At 39.3% G+C, this 24,495-nt stretch overlaps 4 protein-coding genes and 1 pseudogene across 5 annotated transcripts; 4 read left to right on the top strand and 1 right to left on the bottom strand.

Annotated features, from left to right (window-relative positions):
* The first annotated feature begins 189 nt into the window (after positions 1-189).
* On the top strand, positions 190-612 carry LOC108865670 (putative leucine-rich repeat receptor-like serine/threonine-protein kinase At2g24130). Its single transcript, XM_048582635.1, has one exon. The coding sequence runs from the start codon at positions 190-192 to the stop codon at positions 610-612; it is 423 nt and encodes a 140-aa protein (XP_048438592.1).
* Positions 613-4,848: 4,236 nt separating this feature from the next.
* On the bottom strand, positions 4,849-6,733 carry LOC103928093 (uncharacterized protein At4g19900). The gene has a single exon (XM_009337139.3). It carries the CDS (start codon positions 6,425-6,427, stop codon positions 5,039-5,041), a length of 1,389 nt encoding a protein of 462 aa, XP_009335414.2. The 5' UTR covers positions 6,428-6,733; the 3' UTR covers positions 4,849-5,038.
* A 1,052-nt stretch (positions 6,734-7,785) lies between these two features.
* LOC125468093 lies at positions 7,786-14,183 on the top strand (annotated as a pseudogene).
* Positions 14,184-14,647: 464 nt separating this feature from the next.
* On the top strand, positions 14,648-19,867 carry LOC125468142 (disease resistance protein RUN1-like). Of its 2 annotated transcripts, none has more exons than XM_048582341.1 (6): positions 14,648-14,784; positions 14,868-16,167; positions 16,522-17,611; positions 17,735-18,012; positions 18,115-18,952; positions 19,048-19,867. In XM_048582341.1, the coding sequence occupies exons 2-6, from the start codon at positions 15,437-15,439 to the stop codon at positions 19,702-19,704; spliced, it is 3,594 nt and encodes a 1,197-aa protein (XP_048438298.1). In that variant the 5' UTR covers positions 14,648-14,784; positions 14,868-15,436; the 3' UTR covers positions 19,705-19,867. The 2 variants fall into 2 exon arrangements, with proteins under 2 accessions (XP_048438298.1, XP_048438297.1); XM_048582340.1 differs by having other exon boundaries at positions 17,732-18,013; positions 18,116-18,952.
* Positions 19,868-20,782: 915 nt separating this feature from the next.
* Positions 20,783-22,794, top strand: LOC103929417 (epoxide hydrolase B). The gene is made up of 5 exons (XM_048582348.1): positions 20,783-20,949; positions 21,061-21,275; positions 21,783-21,952; positions 22,042-22,278; positions 22,421-22,794. Exons 1-5 carry the CDS (start codon positions 20,880-20,882, stop codon positions 22,665-22,667), a joined length of 939 nt encoding a protein of 312 aa, XP_048438305.1. The 5' UTR covers positions 20,783-20,879; the 3' UTR covers positions 22,668-22,794.
* The last annotated feature ends 1,701 nt before the right edge of the window (positions 22,795-24,495 follow it).

The raw sequence follows: 24,495 nt of genomic DNA, 5'->3' as shown, positions 1-24,495 counted from the left end.
CCACACACGCTCTCAAATCCCACATCACTGCAGACCAATCTCTGCCTTTCTTGCTCTCAAATCCCACATCACTCATGACCCTCACTATGTCTTGCCAAAAAACTGGTATACAATGCTTCTATTTGCGAATGGATTGGTGTCACATGCAATGCTCCTCGCAACAAAGTCCATGCCTTGAACCGTTCTTACATGGCGTTGGTAGGCACCATCCCTCCACACCTAAGGGAACCTCTCGTTCCCCGGACAGCTCCGTCTCCAAAACAACAGCTTTTGCGGCTCTCTGCCTATCAGATGGTTCGTTTGCAAAGACTGAAGTTCGTAATTTTTGCATACAACCGATTAAGCAGGGAGATCCCATCATTTTTCGGGTCACTGCCAAAACTCGAGTACTTGCATTTGGGTGCCAATGAACTTTCGGGTTCTATACCTGCAAGCCTCTTCAATGCATCCTCCCCGTCACTGCAAGAGCTTGTTCTTCCTGACAATGCGCTTTTGGGTTCAATGCCCTCTACCATTTTCAACATGTCCTCACTGCAGGCCATTGATCTCACTAACTGCAGCCTGTCTGATGAACTTCCGGGGAACATTTTTAGTCAGCTTCCTAATTTGTAAGCGATTTATTTGTCACTTGACCATTTTTCAGGCCAAGTCCCATCCTGTTTATTCAGTTGCTCCCAACTCCAACAGTTATCTCTATCCTATGGTAACTTCACCGGAAGCATAGCTGCCGGAATTTCGAACCTCGCCATGCTTACCGAGATATATTAGGGCTATAACAGCTTAAGACTATACATTTTAAATACTCTAATCGATGTTGGTGGACATGTTGTACCAACCAACTGGTCTAACTCAAGTGTTAAATTACGATGTACATAAATTATACAAAGAAGAAGATACTGCTTGATCTTAGATCAATCAGCTTCATTATCTCTTTGCTAATATTCTATTCACCTTGCGCAACAAGAGGATGAGGTGTTTGGTTGACTTCTACAAATTTAACACCAAGACAAAACTATTAAACACAATTAGCGACACAGAAAATCAATCGTGGTTCCATAAACTAATAAGAGATATCTTCATATATTTTAGTCTAATTATAGAACAGACGTCAGCACGGAGAATTTATAATCATCGTTTTATCCTCATATATTTTAGTTTAATTCAACTGTGAACTCGTCTAATGTTTTGACTTGTGAAAGAAATGAAAATGCGGAGTACAAATTTCTGTATCTGCAGATGATACACCTAACTTTCAAAACAATATTAATCTGTTTGAATAAATTTTCCCCTTGCTTTGACTTGTTGAGGGAGGCATGTTTTCGATTTCAAAGCTTTGGTACTCGAATCCATGCCTAACGGGAAACTCGAGAAATGGTTGCACTTGCACTCTCGCGACTATTTTTCTGATATGCTGCAGAGACTGAACATAAAGGTGGATGTTGCATCAGCGTTGGAGTATCTGCACCACGGTTATTCAACACTGATCGTTCATTGCGACATATGGTTGCGCATGTTTCTGATTTTGGTATTTCCAAACTCTTGGGGGAAGGGGAATCCATAACACGAGCCAAGACCCTCGCGACAATCGGGTATATGGGACCAGGTGATCATGTATTTTCCATTAGCTACATTATTAGTTCATATATATAACTTTTTCTTTCTTGTTTGCATAATTTTTTTTTTCGCGTTATGAGCAGAAGGAATTGTATCTACATGAGGCGATGTTTATAGTTATGGCATTCTGTTGATGGAAACATTTACAAGAAAGGAGCCTACTGATGCGACATTTGCAGGCACAAATGAGCTTGAAGAGTTGGGTGATCGATGTTTTAAATGGTTCGATAATCGAAGCTGTGGACGGAGATCTGCTTGGACGAGAAGACGAAAACTATGCTGCCAAGGAGCAATGCTTGTATTCAATCTTCAGCTTATCTACAAAGTGTACCCCAGATTAGCCTGAGGATAGGATTGATATGAAAGATGTGGTGACAAGGTTCCAAATGACAGAAGAAACGTTTCTTGCAAATATCAGCACTTGACCTACTTGGAAGCTTTATATCTTGTGATGCTTTAGAAGCATTTGAAAGGCATTGAAAATTGTAATTTGGTATAGTACTCATGCTCCAGTTAGAAGATGCGACTATAAGACGAAAGTTAAGGACAAAAGAGGTAAAAAAAACTAAAAACTTAGGAAGACTTTGAAAGAGATTGTACAAAAAGATACAAAATACTTAAGACTTGGCGTAAAACTGAGCGCAATGACGTTTTAGGAGTCTTACAGGCTCACAGCCGACCCCACTTAATGAAATAAGACTTAGTTTTTGTTGTTATTGTTGTTGAAGTTTGTATTAAGTATTCTTTCTCTTTGATTGAATATTCCTCATCTCAGAAGCAGTCTCGAACAAACACTTTATCTATATTGTAAAATATGCATTTGATGGGTAGGAACAAAAAGGGATTTCTTCGGATATCATTGCACCTAATCTACCTAGTCCAGGATTTGGGCCGTTAAAATTTAATCTAACGGCTACAAACAAATACCTCATTTAAAAGTGATAATAACTGTAATCATTTGATCAAATTTTAACTATCTGAATTCCGAACTAAATAGATTAGGTGAAAATGGATCCGAAGAATATCCCATTCCGGTAGAAACATACTGAAAAAGAAAGAAGACATGAAGGCTACATGTGGTGGAGACCAACATGACAAGACAATACAATCCAATAAAGGTTGTAGTTATGGATGTCTAAACATATATAACTTCTAGTATGGATATTTGCCCTTAGTGGAAACTGGTCCCTAACTAATCCCTTCCTTCTGTAGCCAAGTAGATTCAAGAGTTACAATTTACTTAAAATCTAATTTACCGTTAAACGAAACTGTCTTTGTCCCAGTTTTAATATCTCTCCTTGTGTGATATGTGAGAGGTAATAAAATCGGAGTAAAGAAGTTTTTTTCGTACCTCAAATCATAAATGCACGTTATTAGCTATAGGAGTATGATTTTCTCTTCTTTTTTATTTGAAACTTTAAAAGTTATCAGCAAACATGATTTAGAGATTCACAATTTCACACCCCCATGATACAGAGATTAATTGGAACTCATTAATGTTTGAGATCTGAGGTTAATATTATTACATTAGGAGCCGATACGTGACGCTATTTTTTTATACAAGTTTTTACACACGTTTTGTGGATTCTATTTCTTAATACATTTTAATGATCTGAACCGTTTATCTTTTAGAACATCATTCATATAACATTCTTGCTAAAAATTAGACAAATCCAAAACTATTAAGGTATTCATTTGTAGTAAATAACATGGACGAATACAGGTTTACAAACAAACCCAAAACCCTTAACTTAACAGTCATATGGTTTTTAATTTTGGTGATTCTTTGTAAACATGATCTTTGAGGGAAGACCTAAAAGATAAATGGTTTGGATCGTTAAAATATATTACGAAATGGACTCCACAAAAACATGTGTAAAAAAAATTATGTAAAAAAGTAGTGTCATAAATCTGTCACCTCTTACATTGGTTAGTTTTATGGGGTTTTTTGAAATGGGTCCAAAGTAACTAAAAATTGGACCTATTTCAAAAGTCAAAAGTCACTAAAAATTGGACCTATTTCAAAAGGTAGTCTATAAAATTGGACCTATTTCAAATTTTCCCTAGTTTTATTCATCATGTTCTAATATATATTTTCAGAATTCCTTCAGAAAAAATATATATTTTATAATATCAAACAAAGAAACAAGAACTCGGAGTCAATAATTTGTTTTTTTTTATTATTTATTTTTATCTGATGTCAAATGGCAGATAAAGCATGATATGGCAGATATGCGGCATGTCTTGTGTGGCTTGCCGCTCTAAACAATTAGCAAGAAGTATGTGTTTAACCTAAATTAGATGCTTACTCCCATTTAGATAGATCACCAACATTGTTAGTGCTTAACCTCCTCAAACGCACATGCCAGACAATTACCCCTTAAACACATTTCCACATGGAAGATTAATCACTTAAACATATTTTAATTAAGTCAAACGAATGACAAGAACATAAACATTTGTAATAGGATGTGTTAAAATAGTGGTTACTTCAACTAGACACCATGAATTACATAGAATTGATCTTGTTTTCGATGTTGAAGGGTGAAAATAGAATATTTGCTTACAAATGATAATGGATGAGAATGAAACCGAACGCGTGATTTCAGATGCACTGATAAAAGCAGATTGAAGGTTATTATTTTTATATCTAACTTAAGAAAAACATTGAATTAAACGTTTGATTATGCATCTTGTTACACCATCTAAATGTTGTTAAATTGCCATTGACTTCCTATATGGGCTTCCACTAACAAGTATAATTATTTAATTAAAATATAGGCCATATTAAATATATAAACGACCCTTCAATAATAAATAACATTCTAACATGCTCATTAATATTGAATAGTCCGTCATCCATGTAATGTAATGAGATGTTCTACAGGGGACTAGCGTCACGGCATTTTATTTTTTCGAGTTGACATGTATTCAGATGCCTTAAGAGGGATCAGTTAATAGTTTTACCATGACATTCTACCCTTTTGGATGTAGAAAAAATTCATAGAGGTATTTCAACAATTTCCTAGCAATCATCGTGTGATTCACTCGCGTCAATAATTGAACACAGAATATACCGTATGAAATACGAGAGTGAAATTCTACGAGTCACTCCATTTTGGTTAGGTACCTACATTGATTGGAAGCTTATACATCACCTTCACAATAATGTAACCAGAATGGACTTCAAAGATTATAATAAACATGTTCTTCCCACATACACGAAAAGAAACTTAACTGCACAGAGATATAGGATAAGTCTTTCGATCATAACCAATGATAAATATTTCTCTTATTCCTTCTGTCATCACTCGAAATCCGAATGAACTGAGATGGTAAATTTGAAACATATTCTACGTACAAGTGTGACAATGAACAAATTATCAACCTTATACTACACTGACAAAGCTTGATGCTGAAGAGTTCAAAAACACCGAAAATTCGACATTATATGATCCATAATGCTGCCCTTCTCAACCTTCAGCCGCCGGCTCTGGCTGTTCCACAAATGAACTCCAAAGCTCTGAGTACACAAATTCCTCAACTTCTCCAGCCGCCACTTCGAGTGAACCTCGTCTGTTGGAGCTCGAAAAAGGCTCCGAATTCGACTCCAGTTCACTGGATAGAACGCCGAGGGCGTCAAGACTGTGAAATTAGAACCCGGGTTTTGCTGATTTCCGATCACTCTTGAGACCACCCTCGAGACCAAGTAAGGGCCGTTGTGTCCCCACTTGTTGCCATCGAATGTGAGGGCGAATTCTTGGATGAACTTGAAGAGCAATGTGTGGTTCTTGTCGAAAACCAACACTGCGTTGTTTAGTCTACTCCATTTCTTCGTCCGGGGATCGATTGTCTGAGCTCCAATCACGTTCCTGAGCTTCGACAAGCTCTTTAAAACTACGAAATCCGTGTCTAAGTAAATCCCACCAAACTTGTACAGCAATGCAAGCCTGAGGAGATTGGATAGATTCTGGCCTAGAGGAACTCCACCCGGATTCACATTCCCTTTCCGGAGCTCGAAATACCAAGATTCTGCAGGTGTGTCCTTGAACAAGTACTCGAAATCGGGAGAGATTGCAATTGCTCTAAAACCCAAATCTTGTAATGGCCTCAGCATTCGGATTCCCTTGTCGGAATCCAATGATTTCGACACGATGGCCAGGCAGGCATTCGGATGGGACTTGAACAAGCTCTCCACGGAAAGCAATTCCCTGCTTCCGAAGGACTTGGAGGAAATCCAAGTCATAAAGACTCTGACATTACAGGGAGAGGTGGAGTTTCCGGCGAAGAATGATCGAATTCGTGTCGAAAACAGAGGGGGTTTTGGCTCGGAAGGAACGGATTTGAGCTTCCGCTTATGCTTTCTCAGACGCCGCCGCCTGTGTGTCGAGAACGTCGACATGGGTACCGTCGGATTCCTCTGGTTTTGCAGAGCAGATAAGTGGGGGTTCAAGAACATTGGCGCGTTTTCTTCTTTCACAACGTACATTACAGGCGAAGAAGAAGAAAGCTTTGAGCTTGAGGTGGAAGAAGAAGAAGACGAAAAATGGGGAGGAACCCATTTGGGAACGGGGTCTCCGGCGAGTTTTTCAGGAGGGAAAATGGCGCGCTCCGGCGGGGAATCGGGGAGGAAAGGGAGGTGGAAGCAGAAGGTGTAGAAGCCATTGTAGGCTAAGAGGAGGAGGAGGAGGAGAGCGAGAAGGGAAGTGGGGAGGCAGAGAAGAAGAGAGAGAATCTGTCTCTTTAACTCTTGGATATGGTGGATGAGTACATGGAGTGGATTGGAAAGTTTGGAGCTTTCACAATCAAACATGGTTTTTGTGAATTTTGGTTGGTGGGTTTTGAGTTTCGGGTTTAATGGAGTAGAGAGAGACAGAGACAGAGAGAGAGTGAGGAGAGAAAGGGGGGCAGGTGAGAGTTGCACAGGAAGTTGGAGAGGAGTTTAATGGCGGAGGGCGGCAAAAGATTGCAAGTGAAATCTGAAATGCTTTGGGCATTGGGAACCAAAAATATATACCTGTTAGTGGAGCTGTGGAAGCTCCCACCACTTTCTCTCTCTAGAGTCAGAGGTGAGAGAGAGGAGAGAGAGGAGAGAGAGAAAGTACAGTCTTAAGCTTGGCGCGACCGCTGCACTTGGCTCGCTTTTACCGCGCAATATCCCATGGTTTTATTTGTTAATTTTTTTATTTAATTATTTTTTCAATTATTAATTTTTAGTCAATGACAAAAAAAATATTATAAATTTTTATATCCTTAAATGGGAAATAATCGTTAATTATTAAGGTTATGGGGATAAGTTTGAGATTTGACAAAAATTAGCTACTCTAGTAAAAAAAAAAAGTTTATTTTTGATGTAAAACAAATGACTGAATGGATTGAAGACGAAATTGAACGAAAGGAAGACAAAAAGACGCAGTAGTAATCTACAAATTTTTGGTGTTTGAGCTTTGTTTTGTAAGTCATGATACTTTTTTCAAAAATACGCAGAGTTTCAATTCAAATTATTATTTTTTTGGTGACATATGATGAAACCTTTTAATTTAGGTCGAATTAATGTGTTTTTTTCCCAAAGACGCTTGAACCTTCCGAAAGACGCTCCCAATGTAATGCATCAATTCATAATTAATCAATCGAAGACATACGTTTGTAACCCTCTACGCTTCTGCTGAGGAAAGCTAAAGTTTAAACGGTTTATTCAGTAATCTAATTGTGCCTTCGTCAGGGAGGAAGCCAATGGAGTTGGACATTTTGGCACGGTGACTTTGTCCGAAGTTCCCCTTTGACATCATCTTGGACTTTCAACTAACTAATAGAAAGTTAAATTAGCTTCAAACGAGGGGATTGAAAGCCAAGGAAACTGAAGAAAAATCATGATGGGTCTATTTGACACCGCAGGAGCTTCAAACTGAAAAAAAATAAAAAAGTTTTAACGAAAAATTTACGGTAATGTTTACTTTAATCAAAAATCATATTTTTACATTAAAAAGTCAATCATGATACTATTCACTTTACCCTTTATTCTTATCGTTAAAACTTAAAGTTTTTAAAACTTTTTTCATTAGTTTTCCTAAAAAGCAAAACTCGGTTTTTAACTTTCCCTCCCTCAGTATCGCTAGTATGAAAAACAAAAAGCAAAATAACTTTTGAATGAAGCAACAGTAGTCTCATTAAAGTTGTAAATATCAAATCTCTCACAAGCTGCATTATTTGTGCTCTCTTCCAAACTTCCAGTAAATAAATCACACAAATATAGCCTTCTTATTTTTAGTTGTAACTAAGGACTGAAACAAACAACTAGACTACACGAACAAGCTTTTACCGTTGAAAACCAGCACCACTAGTGCTGTTTGTTAATGACGATGATGTCCGTCTTGCCTCTCTGGTTGTTATCTTGGCTGGACCATTGCCATTTCAGAGAAGCCTTCTTCTTCTCTTTGCAGTCGCTAACTGTAAGTGTCAGTGCATGCCTCCTCCCGTCATTCTCCGGGACTTGGCACCCAATTGTTGCTTCTATTCGCTGCTTCTTTGCCAGGAACCCTTTCTGAGCTCCCTGTGGCCCGCCAAACTTTTGAAGAGCAACCATTGAGATTGGCAGCTCACGAGAGGATCCTGATCCGGGCTTTTATAGGCTCAAAACACTGTTACTTCTACAATATTATTCTGTTTTTGCCCTCACTTATCTTTTGTTATTTCATGTGTGCCTGTGCTATCCACGTGTTGATGATGGATGTCTCTCATTCTCTCCAGTCCTGCGTGCTTTGATTTCGATCTCCTCTGGGATTGCCAACTGCACAAGGAGCTCAAACTCCTCCTCACCGACCCTCCACCTCTTCCTTTATGCACCACTTCAAATCGAATACCGCAGCCGCACTACAAACCCATCTGGACGGAAAACACATGAAGAAATCGTGGTCGTTGACCGACAACCGGACTGCAACATCGTCTTGACTCACTCCAGCATCAGTAAATTCCAGCTTCAAACCCTCTCCGACCCCTTTTGCCAAAATCGTTCTCACCGATTTGTCATCAGGTAAGATCCTGGAGTTTTTATTTGGCATCCCAGACCTGATCTCTCTGGCCACTGTTCCTCAAAACTTTCATGTCAGTACATCAACTCAACTCTCTTTCTATTTCAAACCCAAAGATTGATTATTTTCCTTTTTTTTTTCCTCTGTTTTTATTTTCCAGGGAAAAACACCATCTTTGCCGAAAAAGTTTGAATTTTTCTCGGGAATTCTTGCCCATCCCTGAGATTTTCTTTGTGGGTTTTGGTTCTTGGGTTACGAATTTAAAAGGGTTTTTTCTTTGGAAGGAGATGGATATCGGTGGCGATGATCGGTGTTCGTTGTTGTGTGGATGATCCCAGTGGAGCATTGGTTTTCAGCTTTGGTGATCTCTACGGTTTTTGTTGTGTGAATTTTTGGGAGTTTGGTTTGGGTTTCTGGGTAAGCAACTGTCACTCTATTCAACTTAAATTTAGTTCACTTTTTTTTTTTCCCTCAAATTTGTTTGATGGCATGATTATTTGATCCTTTACTAAATAGTCATCAAGAAATGTTGGAATTTTTAGTAGTTTTGATTTCTTTTCAATTTTTATTTTATTTTGTTTTCAAGCCCTGAGTTTTGTAAGAACCGTCTACTCTGCTATACACCAGATACTTGTGACATTTCAAATAAAATAACTTCCCAAACACTGATATTTAGGTTTTTTTTTTATTGGTATACGTAATGCTACCAGTGAGTTCTATAACTTTACTAATATTTATTTGCAGTGCAAGTTAAATTGTTGGTTTTCTGTTTGCCAATGCGTTAGCTTTTCTACTCTCTACCTTGCATTAGAGGTTGCCATGTCAGGTGAGTTCAAGTTCTGCTTAAGACACAAGGGTTGTTTTTAGCTTAGTCTCTAATTTGTGTGCTCTTCAAAATGTCTTTAATTTTGGTGGCAGTTATAAGATAAGAAGAAGAGCTACTAGGCGGGTGGGTTTATTAATTACAAGATAAGAAGAAGAAAGTAGCTCCGGCAGAACAAAAGAAAATCAATATCGCCAAACAACCTTCAATTTGCCTAAAGAAATTGAAGGCAATGGATAATTGGTCGAGCTTAGGGAAGCTGTTAATCATACTGCTGGTGTTACTGTCCTACGACTATGCTCATCGCAATTCCGGTCTTGTCTTTAATGTCCTCATCTTCCTCCTCTGCTCCCTCGGCCTTGTCTTTCACCAAATGAATATGTCCGTCCCCGATAAAGCCTCGTCCTTGTCCTCCTCCTCGCCCTCATCCTCATCGTCCTCCTCTGCCTCCTCCGCCTCATCCTCCTCGTCCTCCTCTACCTCCTTGCCCTCATCCTCCTCGTCCTCCTCCGCCTCCCCGTCCTCGTCCTCCTCCAAAGGCTCGCTCTACGAAGTATTCATAAGCTTCAGAGGCGAAGACACATGTAAAAACTTCACGGGCCACCTCCACGAAGCATTGACAAAGGCTGGAATCAACGCCTTTATTGATGACGAAGAACTAAGAAGAGGTGAAGATATAACTACCGAACTTGTGCGGGCAATCCAGGGTTCTAGGATCTCTATCATTGTCTTCTCAAGACGGTACGCAGACTCCAGCTGGTGTCTCGAGGAGCTGGTTAAGATCATGGAGTGTAGAAGAACGCTGGGGCAATTAGTTTTGCCGATATTCTATGACGTTGATCCTTCGCATGTCAGGAAACAAACTGGTAGTTTTGCACAATCGTTTCTGAAACATACAGATGAAAAGAAGGTAGAGAGGTGGAAGATAGAGAGGTGGAGAACTGCTCTTACTGAAGCTTCGAATTTGTCTGGTTGGGATCTCAGAAACACTTTGGACGGGTACTTACTAATTTCTTTTCTTATGAATTAAGGCATTAAGGCTTTAACATACCTTTGCTTATTAATTTGGAAGCATACGATTTCTTAGACCTCTGTAATAAAATCATACAATAAAGCTTAAACTGTTAATGTTACACTAATCGCAGCTAGGAAGCCGCCGGCGAATGGCTGCGGAGGGAAGGGATGCTGGTTTTATTGTTTGTGTTTCTTATTTAAATTTAAATTTTAATTGATGTTTGCTAAGTTTAAACACAACATCTCAAAGAAAATTGTCTTAAATAAAATCTGTAGTCATGATAAGTAATTTTGTGTATTAGTTCAATTTCGTCTTGTAGTTATATAACAATCTTCGTTTTGCTTCTCAACTTGACTAATGCCAGGCATGAAGCAAAGTTTATCAGGATGATTACCAATCAAGTCACTACGAAGCTGAACAACAAATACTTCGATGTAGCGCCCTATCAAGTCGGAATAGATACTCAAGTGCTAAATATCAGTAATTATTTAGGCATCGGAGATTCAGATGATGTTCGTGTGATTGGAATTTTGGGCATGAGTGGAATAGGTAAAACAACAATTGCTAAAGCCATTTATAACAAATTTTATGAAAGGTTTGAAGGTAAAAGTTTCCTTGAAAAAGTGAGGGAAAAGAAACTAGAAAAATTGCAAAAACAACTTCTTTTTGATATCTTGCAAACCAAGACAAAGGTAAGCAGTGTTGCTGCAGGAACCGCCTTGGTAAGGGAAAGATTTCGACGCTTAAAGGTACTTGTCATAGTTGATGATGTAGACGATGTGAAGCAGTTACACGAATTAGCTGGAAATTGCCACTCTTTTGGCCCGGGAGCAGAATCATCATCACAACTAGGAACGAACGTGTGCTAAAAGAATTTGCAGTTGATAAGATATATCGGCCGAAAGGAATGGACCAAGAAGAAGCTCTTGAGCTCCTAAGTTGGCATGCCTTCAGAAGTAGTTGTTGTCCTAGTCAATATCTTGTGCTCGCAAGGGAAGTTGTCAATTACTGTGGAGGACTGCCGCTGGCTCTTGAAGTTTTAGGATCTACTCTTTTCAAGCGAATTGTAGATGAATGGAGAAATATATTGGATGAATTGAAAATGGTTCCTCGTGGAGAAATTCAGGCACAACTGAAAATAAGCTACGACGGGCTAAATGATAATTACAAGAGGCAGATATTCCTCGATATAGCTTGTTTTTTTATCGGAATGGACAAGAACGATGTCATGCAAATCTTGGATGGTTGTGGCTTGTATGCAAAAACAGGAATCGAGGTCCTCCTTGACCGGTGCCTTGTAACTATTAATGGAGAAAACAAGATTATGATGCATGATTTGCTTCGGGATATGGGCAGAGATATCGTGCATGCAGAAAAACCCAATTTTCCTGGAAAACGGAGTAGATTGTGGCGTCCTGAAGATGTAAATGATGTATTGATAGACAAATCTGTAAGTACTTTCCCAATCGAACTTTATGTTAAACGTGTAAGCATATGTAAGTAATCTACCTTTTTTTCATGCAAAGCCTTCTCTTATTTGGAGTGTTTTTCGGATAGCAGGGAACTGGAAAAATTGAAGGTCTGGCTTTGAATTTGCCCAGTCTTGATGAGACTAGTTTCAGTACTGAGGCGTTCAGAAATATGAAGAGACTGAGATTGCTCCAACTAAACTACGTTCGGCTTGCTGGGGGATACCAATGTCTTTCCAAAAATCTAAGATGGCTGTGCTGGCATGGATTCCCATTGGAGTTCATACCAATAGAACTGTGTCAACCAAACATAGTCGCTATTGACATGCAGTACAGCAGCCTCAAACAAGTTCTTTGTGAGTATTCTGGGGTAAGTACAATGTGTAACCTGAACCAAATTAGGAATTATTTTTATGCTCTCTATATCTTCTTTTTGGATTTAAAATTTTAATTTAATTTGATTTTTCTTAACAGTTGCTTGGTAAGTTGAAGATTTTGAATCTCAGCCACTCCCACAATCTAACACAATCGCCAGACTTCTCAAGACTCCCAAATCTTGAGAAATTGATACTCAAAGACTGTAAGAGGTTGACTAAGGTTCACAAGTCCATCGGAGATCTCAAGAGTCTTGTGTTGGTGAATTTGAAAGACTGTGAAACGCTTAAGGCTCTCCCGAGAAGTTTCTACAAGTCGAAATCTGTCAAAACTCTTGTTCTTCATGGTTGTTCAAGATTCCAAATCTTGTCTGAGCACTTGGGAAAAATGGCATCATTGGTCACTCTTCTTGTAGATGGGACGGCCATAAAAGAAGTACCACCTTCCATCGTACAACTGGAGAAGCTCGAGCGCTTATCTTTGAGTTGCTTGAAGTGTTCTTTGCAGCTACCTTCCTTACGAGGCTTAGGCTCTTTAACAGAGTTATCTTTGGGACACTGCAATTTAATGGAAGTGCCTAATGATATTGGGAGTAGTCTACCTTGTTTAGAGTATTTATTTCTAGGTAACAATAATTTTCGGAGCCTTCCAAGCCTCAGTGGCCTGTCCATGCTTATTGAACTACGCTTGGATAGTTGCAGAAACCTTGTCGAGATCACAGATATACCAAAAAGTTTGGGTATCCTGGAGATGAAGGACTGCTCTGCATTAGAAAGAATGTCAGATTTTTCAGGCATGTCGACAATCGTGTATCTCGGTTCCCCCAAACTCATTGAGTTTCCAGGCTTGGAGAGCGCGTTAAACTCGGGCCTCAGACTTGATATGTTAACACACAACAATGTCATGGATTTCCTTCTTAAGGATAGCACGCTACAGGTTCTCTCTCTTCCACAGCATCCCCTCTCCTTCCTTCCTCGCATATGTGTGTTATGCATGTATTACTCACACAAATCTTGTTCAACATGGTATAGGGATGGACAGGAGATGGATACATGAGACTTGTAGGAAGACAAATTCCCACTTGGTTCAATCATGTCAACGAGGGTTCCCAAGTCTCTTTTAAAGTGCATAAGGAAATTGGTTCTAATGCAAAAGCATTGGCTGTGTGCCTGGCTTGTGTTGCTCGTGACGACAGCTCGTCTGATCCTCAGGGGTATTATGATATTTATGTTATTAATCACACCAAGGGTACTAGTTTTTTTGTCAGTATAAGAAATGATATTGTCAAACAAGAGTACCTTTGCCTGGGAAATATATCGTTGTCGGAAACTGAGTTCAATTTGGAGAAGGAGATTTGGTCCATGTTGTTGCAAAATTTCCAGATACTGTGGTAAAAATAGGGGTACGTTTACTATGCAACAAACTTACGAGTTTTGAAGGTTGGTCCTTTTTTTACTATTCTATCCCTTACAAACGGGCCTTAGAAAAAATTTCTACCGAAGTTGATTCTGATGAGGATTATGTAGATAATGATTTTGATGAGGATGATGACAACGACAATGAGGATGATGATGAGGAGGACCAAGACGATGATGAAGATGATGATGAGGAGGATCAGGACGTTGATGCCAAAGATGACGATGATGACAAACGATGACAACTAAGCTAGGAAACTTTCTGGTTTAATCAGCTAGTTTGCAGATACAGTATGTATTTTTTTGCATGCCTTGATCTGTTTTTAATATGTTCCCTCTTTTTGAACTTTCTTATTTCTGTGGTGGTTTAATTTAACTTATTAATGCATTTAAGGTTTTTAATATGTTCAGAGAAGCCCTCTTCTTATCAAGTAGTCGCCAACTGTAAGCGTCAGCGCATGCCTCCTTCCGTCATTCTCCGGGACTTGGCACCCAACTGTTGCTTCTATTCGCTGCTTTCTGGCCAGGAACCCTTTCTGAGCACCCTATGGCCTGCCAAACTTCTGATATTGGCAGCTCAAAATTATGCTTTAGATTTGACTTTGTTCCAAAATCAACAGGGGCACTCGCATCAATCAACTTCCCTACACCAGCCGCAGCTTCCAAAGCTGCTGCAGTTGCCGCCATGCCTCCCCGTACTGCTCCCACCACTGATAGGCCCAGATTTTGACCTCCCAATTCCAACCCTCACAAAGCAACCCACAATTAACTCTTCAAAGAACGGCTCCATAAACCACTTTGCGAGTTTCGACCTTCGAATGGTAATCTCCTTTATATCATCAAAAGTTAGTCCCTCTGACCTTTCATCATCACTGTCAATCATTGCATCATCCCCTGATGATCCATCATCTTCACTACGAGACCTACTATCACTGTCACTCTGACTAGAGCTCCTCCGACCCACTGCAGTGAAGGATTTCCTGTTCAGGTGTGAGAAACTTCGATTGATTGGACTTCCTCCTCTAGAAGCATCTCTCAACTTGCGGTGAGCCTCAGGGTCCTGCTGCTTCAAACGTTTTGCTCATAACTCATTCAATGCATCATCCTTAGCAGCTGCCCTGTCAGCAGGTCTAGCTGATGAACGCACCCGGGAGGATGGAAGAGGTGGAGCCTCTTTCCGGGACTGTGGGGCCTTCCCTTTGTCCCACTTTGGTCGGAACTTCTTTAAAGTCAATCGATCCGTTGTTTTGATGCAGTTTGAATTTTCAACGTTCTAAAGTAAGAGCACAAGTAAATCCAAAGTGATTGGTCACATGTCAGAGTCATTCTTCAACTGCTACGGATGGTAACGATAGTGAAAGATAAGTCCACTAATTAAACTACCAATTCTAACGTCCTTGATGCCATTTTCCACAACAACTTCGATTATTTTATACCAAATTGTATATAAAATATATATAATTTTCCTTGATATCTAGCCATACTGAAAGTGAGAGCCCTGCAAATATGCATTTGGGCACTCTCTACCAAAGTTGTAAGTTGAATTAAAAAATTGACTAGAAAGACTGTTAGAGGTCGTCATAATCCGGGATTTTGTAATAGGGTACTTTCAAATTAACTCTTGTAGTGAAGTCCTGCAGAAGAAAGAAAATCAATATCGCCAAAAACCTTCAATTTGCCTAAAGAAAAGGAAGGAAATGGATACCTGGTCGAGCTTAGGGAAGCTGTTAACTTTGGTGCTGGTGTTGGTGTCCTACCACTTTGCGGCTCGCAATTCCGGTCTTGTCCTTGATGTCCTCATCTTGCTCCTCTGCTCCCTCGGCCTCATCTTTCGCCAAATGAATGTCTCAGCCCCGGATAAAGCCTCGTCGTCCTCCTCCTCCTCGCCCAGATCCTCATCGTCCTCCTCCACCTCCTCGCCCTCATCGTCCTCCTCTGCCTCCTTGTCCTCGTCCTCCTTCTCAAAAGGTTCGCTCTACGATGTGTTCATAAGCTTCAGAGGCGAAGACACACGTAAAAACTTCACAGGCCACCTCTATGAAGCATTAACAAAGGCCGGAATCAATGCTTTTATTGACGACGAAGAACTAAAAAAGGGAGAAGAATTAACAACCGAATTTGAGCGGGCAATCCAAGGTTCTAAGATCTCTATCATCGTCTTCTCTAGACAGTATGCGAACTCCAGCTGGTGCCTTGAGGAGCTGCTTAAGATCATGGAGTGTAGAAGAACGCTGGGGCAGTTAGTTTTGCCGATATTCTATGACATTGATCCTTCGCATGTCAGGAAACAGACTGGCAGTTTTGGACAATCGTTTCAGGACCATATAGATGAAAAGAAGGTAGAGAGTTGTAAGGTAGAGAGGTGGAGAACTGCTCTTACTAAAGCTTCGAATTTGTCTGGTTGGGATCTCCAAAACACTTTGGACGGGTACTAATTTCTTCTCTTATGAATTTAGGCTTTGCTTACTAATTTGGAAGCATGCGATTTCTTAGACCTATTTTAATAAAATCATACAATAAGGCTTCAACTGTTAAGCTTACACTAATCACAGCAGGGGAGCCGCCGGCTAATGGCTTCAGAGGGAAGGGATGCTGGTTTTGTTTGTTTGTGTTTCTAATTTGAATTTTTAATTGATGTTTGCTTAGTTTAAACACGACACCTCAAAGAAAATTGTCTTAAATAAAATCTCTAGTCATGATAAGTAATTTTGTGTATTAGTTCAATTTCGTCTTGTAATTGTATAACAATCTTTGTTTTGCTTCTCAACTTGACTAATGACAGGCATGAAGCAAAGTTTATCAGGATGATTACTGAGGAAGTCACTAGGAAGCTGAACAACACATACTTAGACGTAGCGCCCTACCAAGTCGGAATAGATTCTCGAGTACAAGATATCAGTAATTATTTATGCATTGGAGATTCAGATGATGTTCGGGTGATTGGAATTTTGGGTATGGGTGGAATAGGTAAAACAACGCTTGCTAAAGCCATTTATAATCAATTTTCTGACAGGTTTCAAGGTAAAAGTTTCCTTGAAAAAGTGAGGGAAAAGAAACTAGAAAAATTGCAAAAACAACTTCTTTCTGATATCTTGCAAACCACCAAGACAAAAGTAAGCAGTGTTGCTGCAGGGACCACCTTGGTAGGGGAAAGATTTCGACGCTTAAAGGTACTTGTCATATTTGATGATGTAGACAATGTGAAGCAGCTACACGAATTAGCTAGAAATCGCCACTCTTTTGGCCCGGGGAGCAGAATTATCATCACAACAAGAAACGAACATGTGCTAAAAGAATTTGCAGTTGATATGGTATATCCAGCGATAGAAATGAAACGAGAAGAAGCTCTTGAGCTCCTAAGTTGGCATGCTTTCAGAAGTAGTTGTTGTCCTAGTCAATATCTCGAGCTCGCAAGAGAAGTTGTCAAGTACTGTGGAGGAGTGCCATTGGCTCTTCAAGTTTTAGATTCTAACCTGTTCAACCGAAGCATAGGAGATTGGAAAAGTACATTGGATAAATTGAAAGAAATTCCTCTTGATAACATTCAGGAACAGCTGAAAATAAGTTACGAAGGGTTGAATGATGACTATGAGAGGGAGATATTCTGTGATATATCTTGTTTCTTTATTGGAATGGATAAGAATGATGTCATGCAAATCTTGGATGGTTGTGGATTTTATGCAACAGCAGGAATCAAGGTCCTCCTTGACCGGTGCCTTGTAACTGTTAACACAAAAAACAAGATAATGATGCATGATTTGCTTCGGGATATGGGCAGAGATATCGTGCGTGCAGAAAATTCTAAATTCCCAAAAGAACGCAGTAGATTGTGGCGTCCTGAAGATGTAAAAGCTGTATTGATAGACAAATCTGTAAGCACTTTTCCAATCAAACTTTATGTTAAATGCGTAAGGAATAGAAGAGAATCATATATAAGTAATCGAACTATTTTGCATGCAAACCTTTCTTATTTAGTCCCTTGTTTTGCTTAGCAGGGAACTGAAAAAATTGAAGGGCTAGCGTTGGATTTGCCAAGTGTTGAAGAGATTAGTTTCAGTACTGAGGCATTTACAAATATGAAGAGCCTCAGATTGCTCCAACTCAAGTATGTTCGGCTCACTGGGGGATACCAATGTCTTTCCAAAAAATTAAGATGGCTGTGCTATCGTGGATTCCCGTTGGAGTTCATACCGAAAGACCTGTGTCAACCAAACTTGGTCGCTATTGACATGCGGTACAGCAGCCTCAAACAAGTTCTTTGTGAGGATTCTGGGCTACGTACAATGTAACCTGAACCAAATTAGAATTATTTTTATGCAGTCTTTATCTTCTTTTTGGATTTTAAATTTTTATTTCAATTTGGTTTTGCCTAACAGTTGCTTGATAAGTTGAAGATTCTGAATCTCAGCCATTCCCACGATCTAACACAATCGCCAGACTTCTCAAGACTCCCAAATCTTGAGAAATTGATACTCAAGGACTGTAAGAGGTTGACTAAGGTTCACAAGTCCATCGGAGATCTCAAGAGTCTTGTGTTGGTGAATTTGAAAGACTGTGAAACGCTTAAGGCTCTCCCGAGGAGTTTCTACAAGTCAAAATCTGTCAAAACTCTTGTTCTTCATGGTTGTTCAAGATTCCAAATCTTGTCTGAGCACTTGGGAAAAATGGCATCATTGATCACTCTTCTTGTAGATGGGACGGCCATAAAAGAAGTACCACCTTCCATCGTACAACTGGAGAAGCTCGAGCGCTTATCTTTGAGTTGCTTGAAGTGTTTTTTGCAGCTACCTTCCTTACAGGGCTTACGCTCTTTAACAGAATTAAATTTGGAAAAGAGCAATTTCATGGAAGTGCCTAATGATTTTGGGAGTGGTCTACCTTGTTTAGTGAACTTAAATCTAAGCTGCAATGATTTTCATAGCCTTCCAAGCCTCACTGGCATCTCCAAGCTTGGTCAACTATTATTGAATGGTTGCAGAAACCTTGTTGAGATCCCAGATTTACCGCAAAGTTTGTATCTCCTGGACATATACAAATGCCCTGCAGTAGAAAGAATGCCAGATTTTTCAGGTATGTCGGCGCACATGGTTCTCTCTTCCCCCAAACTAATTGAGTTTCCAGGCTTGGATAGCGCGTTAAACTCGGGCCTTATACTTCATATGCCAGTACACAACAATCTCACAGATTACCTTCTTAAGGATAGCACGCTACAGGTTCCCTTTCTCTGAACCCCCCCAAAACCCCCTATTTGTCAAATATGTGCGTTATATTTGTATTGCTTACACAAATCATGTTCAACATGGTATAGGGATGGACAGGACGTGGACACATAACTCTTGCAGGAAGACAAATTCCCACTTGGTTCAATCATGTCAACGAGGGTGCCCAAGTCTCTTTCGAAGTGCCTAAGGAAATTGGTCGTAATCCAAAAGCGTTGGCTGTGTGCATGGCTTATTGTTCTTTTATTGATGTCGACAGCGTGTTTTTTGGTTCTTGTTTCATTTGTGTTATTAATCACACCAAGCGTACTAGTTTTTTTGTCGACCTAATGAGCCCACCAGCTTGCGGTGGAGACTATCTTTGGCTGGGACATTTACCGTTATGGGAAGATAAGTTCAATTTCGAAGAAGGCGATTCGGTCCTTGTTATTGCAAAGATTCTACGTAGTGATCAGTTCATGGTGAAGAAAACAGGGGAACGTTTACGTAGCGAGTTCATGGTGAAGAAAACAGGGGTACGTTTAGTGTGTGACAAGACTTTCGAAGGTCGTTCGTACTATCGTTACTATCCTATCCCTTACGATAGGGCCTTAGAAGAAATTCCCACCGAAAATGATGATGATTTTCATGAGGATTATGAAAATGATGATGAGGATGATAGTGAGGATGACGCCGACGACGATACTAATGACGAGGGTGGTGACAACCATCATGATGACGACGACCACGATGACCATGTAAGCTAGGAAATTTCCTGGTTTAATCAGCTAGTTTGCAGATGCAGTTTGTCTTTTTGGTTAGGAGACTTCCTGCTTGATCTGTTTTTAATTTGTTCTCTCTGTTTGAACTTTCTTGTTTCTGTGGTGGTTTGATTTTCCTTATTAATGCACTTTTAAGGATTTACCTACATCCCGGACCGAAAAAACTTTTGAACGAACGAACAGTAATGTCATTAAAACTTTTAGTTAAGAAATTGCGGTTAAAATCATGCAATGAAGTAGTAGTAATTGAATATTGAAGCTGTCTTTTGTATGAGTTAAATATTACCCACTCACTCACAGAGGGAGATGAGAACCATAAATTATTATAAAAAAAGATGGAAAACTCATATTTTTTAAAGATTATTTAGCCAAAAATCAATACCATCAAGAGATAGAAATCAGTGTGAGAGAGAGAGTGAAATGAATCAAAGAGTGAAGGAGAAGAAGTGACTTTATTAAGTTGGAGAAGGGGAAAGACAAAAAGGTCCTCTTTTTTCACACGTCATCATAAGCGACATTTATAGAAAATTTAATGAAGCTAACGACATACGATAAAATAAGATACATTTACACATTTTAACAAGTAAGTAAACTGGATCAAAAGAAGTTTCAAGAGATAAAGTGAGACTGTCAAACACTTTCAAAGGCACAAAAGTAATTAAGTATTTTAATCTTTTGCTAAATAAATTTGAAACGGATATATGCACTACACTATCTAATTAGAATTAAAATATGAGTCACAATATCTCTTTTCTGAAACAAGATAAAAATTATAATGAAAAATAACGAAAAGTTAAAAAAAAAATTAATTTTAATGAAAAATAACAAATAAAGGTGTAGTAAATAATACCAAAAAATAAAAATAAAATATAATTTTTCATTAAAAATGAACAATACTAAAAATATTTCGTTAAAATTCTCAAAATGATAAGAGGAAGCCCCAAGGAAAACAACATAAAAAAGACTAGTAATGATAAATAGTAAAATAAAAATGTAACTTGGTTTAGGGACGTAAATGCCCTACTATTTGATGCTAGCTGCTTCATTTTTTTGGCAAGTCCAAACATTGTCTTGTCGGAACTCTCTTTCTCTCTCTCTCTCTCTCTCTCTCTCTCTCTTGTTCGTACACATTGTGATTGTCGTCTGAAAAACCACCTGAAATGGAGCAAATCCAGCACAAGTACATAACCGTACAAGGCCTGAAGCTCCACGTCGCCGACATCGGAACAGGTCAGATTATTTTCCTCCCCAATTCCTCGTCCAGCACCGTAACGTATTTATTATTCTTAACAAAATCGAACACAACCATAATCGATCGATCGCCGTCTTTTTTTATCATAGGTTCCGATGTGGTCGTGTTCCTGCACGGTTTCCCGGAAATTTGGTACTCGTGGCGGCACCAGATGGTTGCGGCGGCCAACGCCGGCTTCCGGGCCATCGCTCCCGACTACCGCGGATACGGACTATCCGACCCTCCTCCCCAATCCGAGAAGACCTCGTACCGTGACCTCACCAGTGACATCCTTGGAATTCTCGATTCCCTTGCTATTCCCAAGGTACTTATTAGAAAGAATCATCGGATTCTTCTCCTTAATTATTATTAATTCCAATTAACTTGCTTAATTTAACAAATCTTTTTTTTCCTTGGTGAATAAAATACAAGTCTCCTTTTTCCTTTTGTTTTGGCATCCCTGAAGTTTTTCTTGTCATTGGTACTAATTTGATTAAAAGAAAATTAATTTATTTGGATGATCGGAGTGTGGATTTGAAGTAGAGAAATGCTAAGGGCACTCTCTCAAAAGTTGAACTCTCTATAGACCTTGGCATCTTACAGTTTAACATCAATTCCTATGCCAATTTTATAAAATACTGTGCTAAAAACATGAGGTGCAAAGAATTTATGGAGAGCCCACTTTTGATAGAGTCCCCTTTGCATGTCTCTTCGAAATATCACTAAACTTGAAAGCCAGTTGGTAATTGTATTCAACTTTTGGATGAACACTTTCTGATGTTAATGGCTCTGAAGATTTAAGGCTTTGGAAATTGTATTCAAATTTGCATAGGCTTTCCTAATTGCAAAAGATTTTGGAGTTGGGGTAGCGACATTATTTTCTCTTCTGCACCCCGAGAGGGTCGTAGGCGTTGTAACAATAGGATTGCCAATCATGCCACCAGGCCCTCGTAAAACGGGCAACTACCTCCCAGAAGGTTTCTACATTTCAAGATGGCAGGTGTGCATTTACCTGGTCTTGTTATATGTTCAATACTATGGCAAGCATGAATTTCTCGCGAGTTTGCAACTAACTGTTGCCTATGTTACAGGAACCCTGGACGTGCAGAGGCTGATTTTGGGCGCCTTAATGCGAAAACAGTTGTTCGGAATGTTTACATCCTTTTTTCCAGAAGCGAAATACCAATAGCTGCAGAAGACCAGGAGATCATGGACCTAGTGGATCCATCTACGCCTCTTCCCCTTTGGTTCAGTGAGGAAGATCTTGCCGCATATGGAGCTTTGTATGAGAAATCGGGTTTCCGAACTGCGCTGCAAGTTCCATACAGGTAATGTAGTTGACCAAGTGGTTTCATACTGTTACATACTCAAACTGTTAATGTAGACAGAACGATCACCCCTAGCAATATTTGACCAAGTTGTAAGCACATACTCGTTAATGACTGCTGAACTCTTTTTACTCATTGATAGGGCAATTAGAGAAGAGTCCTCTGTAGCAGATCCAATAGTTAAAGCTCCGGCGCTTTTTATAATGGGAGGCAAGGATTATGTTAACAAATTTCCAGGGATAGAGGATTACATAAACAGTGGAAAGATCAAAGAGTTTGTCCCCGATTTGGAGATTGTATTTCTTCCCGAAGGAACGCATTTTGTTCAAGAACAGTCGCCTGAAGAGGTCAATCAGCTGATCCTCACCTTCCTCGGAAAGCACATTTGAAACGCTAATGCTTTGCTCGAAGATTGCCAGTGACGAAGTGAGATCTGTCCCTTGGAAATAAACTTGTGATATGAAACTGCCAATAGTGTAGCGGTGACGAATCTTATGCAGAAGGCTAACTCTGTAAGGGGGCGTTTGTTGCGCTGGACTATCTCGGACTGGATTAGCTTCAAGGACTAAGCTGGACTGGCTTAGACTAGACTAAACTGGACTAACTTAGTGAAGCGTTTGGTGCAGTATTGGACTAAGAAGCTGGATAATAACAAATTCTAATATTATATTATTTAATATATAAATTATTAATATTTTATTATGAACTTATCTTTTTCTGCATCTTTTCCTACCATTTCCGTCCCACTCTCTTCCTCTTCTCTCAATTCTTCGTCCCACCCTCTCCCTCTTTTTTTCCTCTCAGACTTCTCAATTCATGTCTCTTTCTCATTTCTGGTCAAACTCCTTACCGATTCCAGTCTCTATTTCTCTGTCCTCCCTCTTTCTCTAGCTATGCGTTGTTCGAACGGAACCTCACGGCTCTAATTTTCCTGACGAGTTGCAAGTTTCCCGATGTATTTTCCAGCCAACCCTTGTTAAATTGGATGACGTTAACACTGCCAAAAAATTCATCACCATCCCTTGACCGAGATCTTAGCTTTGCATGCTCGAATCTGTCATGGATTTGAAGAAGCCCAAACAGGCCGAGACTTCTAGGCCATTTTCTGGCCACATTCGACCACATTTTGGCCTCGATTCAGGTAGAATTATAATCTTGTCACTCCCAGCTTCAATTTTGTATATTTTATATGAAAGTTGGTTGTGAAATGGATCTGAAAAAGAGTCGGAAAGTTAATGATTGATCTCGGTGACCGGAGATGATGAGGAGTCTGTCGGGAGTGGTCGTTGAGCATGACAAGGACGAGAAAAAGAGGATAGTCTTAGCTAGTCCCATGGTTATTGGGGGGTCTCGCTAAGACCTCTTAGTGAAGGGTTTTGTCCATGCTAGTCCCCTTTAGTCTCATTAATGTTAGTCCCAGCATGGAACAAACACAGTATTGGACTAATAGCTAGTCCAGTCCAGTCCAGTCCGACTTAGTGAGGGCAAACAAACGCCCCCTAATTCTGTCGTGGCATGTAACGTTTCTCTTTCAAATAATACATACAATTTGGCAATACCATCGTGTGATTCAAATATGGTTACTTCAAGCGATAATGTACACGAAATTAATGAATGGTCCAGATTTTTTGGCCAAAAAACTTAATAAAAATAAATAAATAATATTTTTTTATAAAGTCAGAAATTAAAAATAAAATTATTACTTTTTTATTATTTTATAATAAATGTAAGATTGTAGATACAGTTTATATTTTTGCATGCCTTGATCTGTTTTTAATACGTTCTCTCTTTTTGAACTTTCTTGTTTCTGTGGGGGTTTAATTTAACTTATTAATGCATTTAAGGTTTTCCATATGTTTAGAGAAGCCCTCTTCTTCTCACATAGTTGCCAACTGTAAGCGTCAGTGCACGCCTCCTCCCGTCATTCTCCGGGACATGGCTGTTAAGATGCCCGATGGCATCATCTTGTGATGACAGTTAGAGTTGGGTATTAGCATAAATAGTACATTATAAGGGAAGAAAGGCAGTTAATGAAATACAGCATTCATCTCATATTTATTTAGGTATTCAGTAAACAAATTATTAAATTTGACTTCAATTGATCAAAAAAATAGAATAAAAAAAGATCTGAATTTAAGGTTTTGTATTGTGACCTACCAATCAATATCAATTTTTGGAGCTCCAATTCGTCGAACTGTGAAGATAATTACACTAAAT

Source organism: the organism of the source record quoted next, unplaced genomic scaffold (genome assembly GCF_019419815.1).
Source record: "Pyrus x bretschneideri cultivar Hongxiangsu unplaced genomic scaffold, Pyrus_bretschneideri_v1 Contig19, whole genome shotgun sequence".
NCBI classification, from domain to species: Eukaryota; Viridiplantae; Streptophyta; class Magnoliopsida; order Rosales; family Rosaceae; genus Pyrus; species Pyrus x bretschneideri.
The sequence above is the reverse complement of the archived record's forward strand: the minus strand, read 5'-3'. Positions and strand labels throughout refer to the sequence as shown.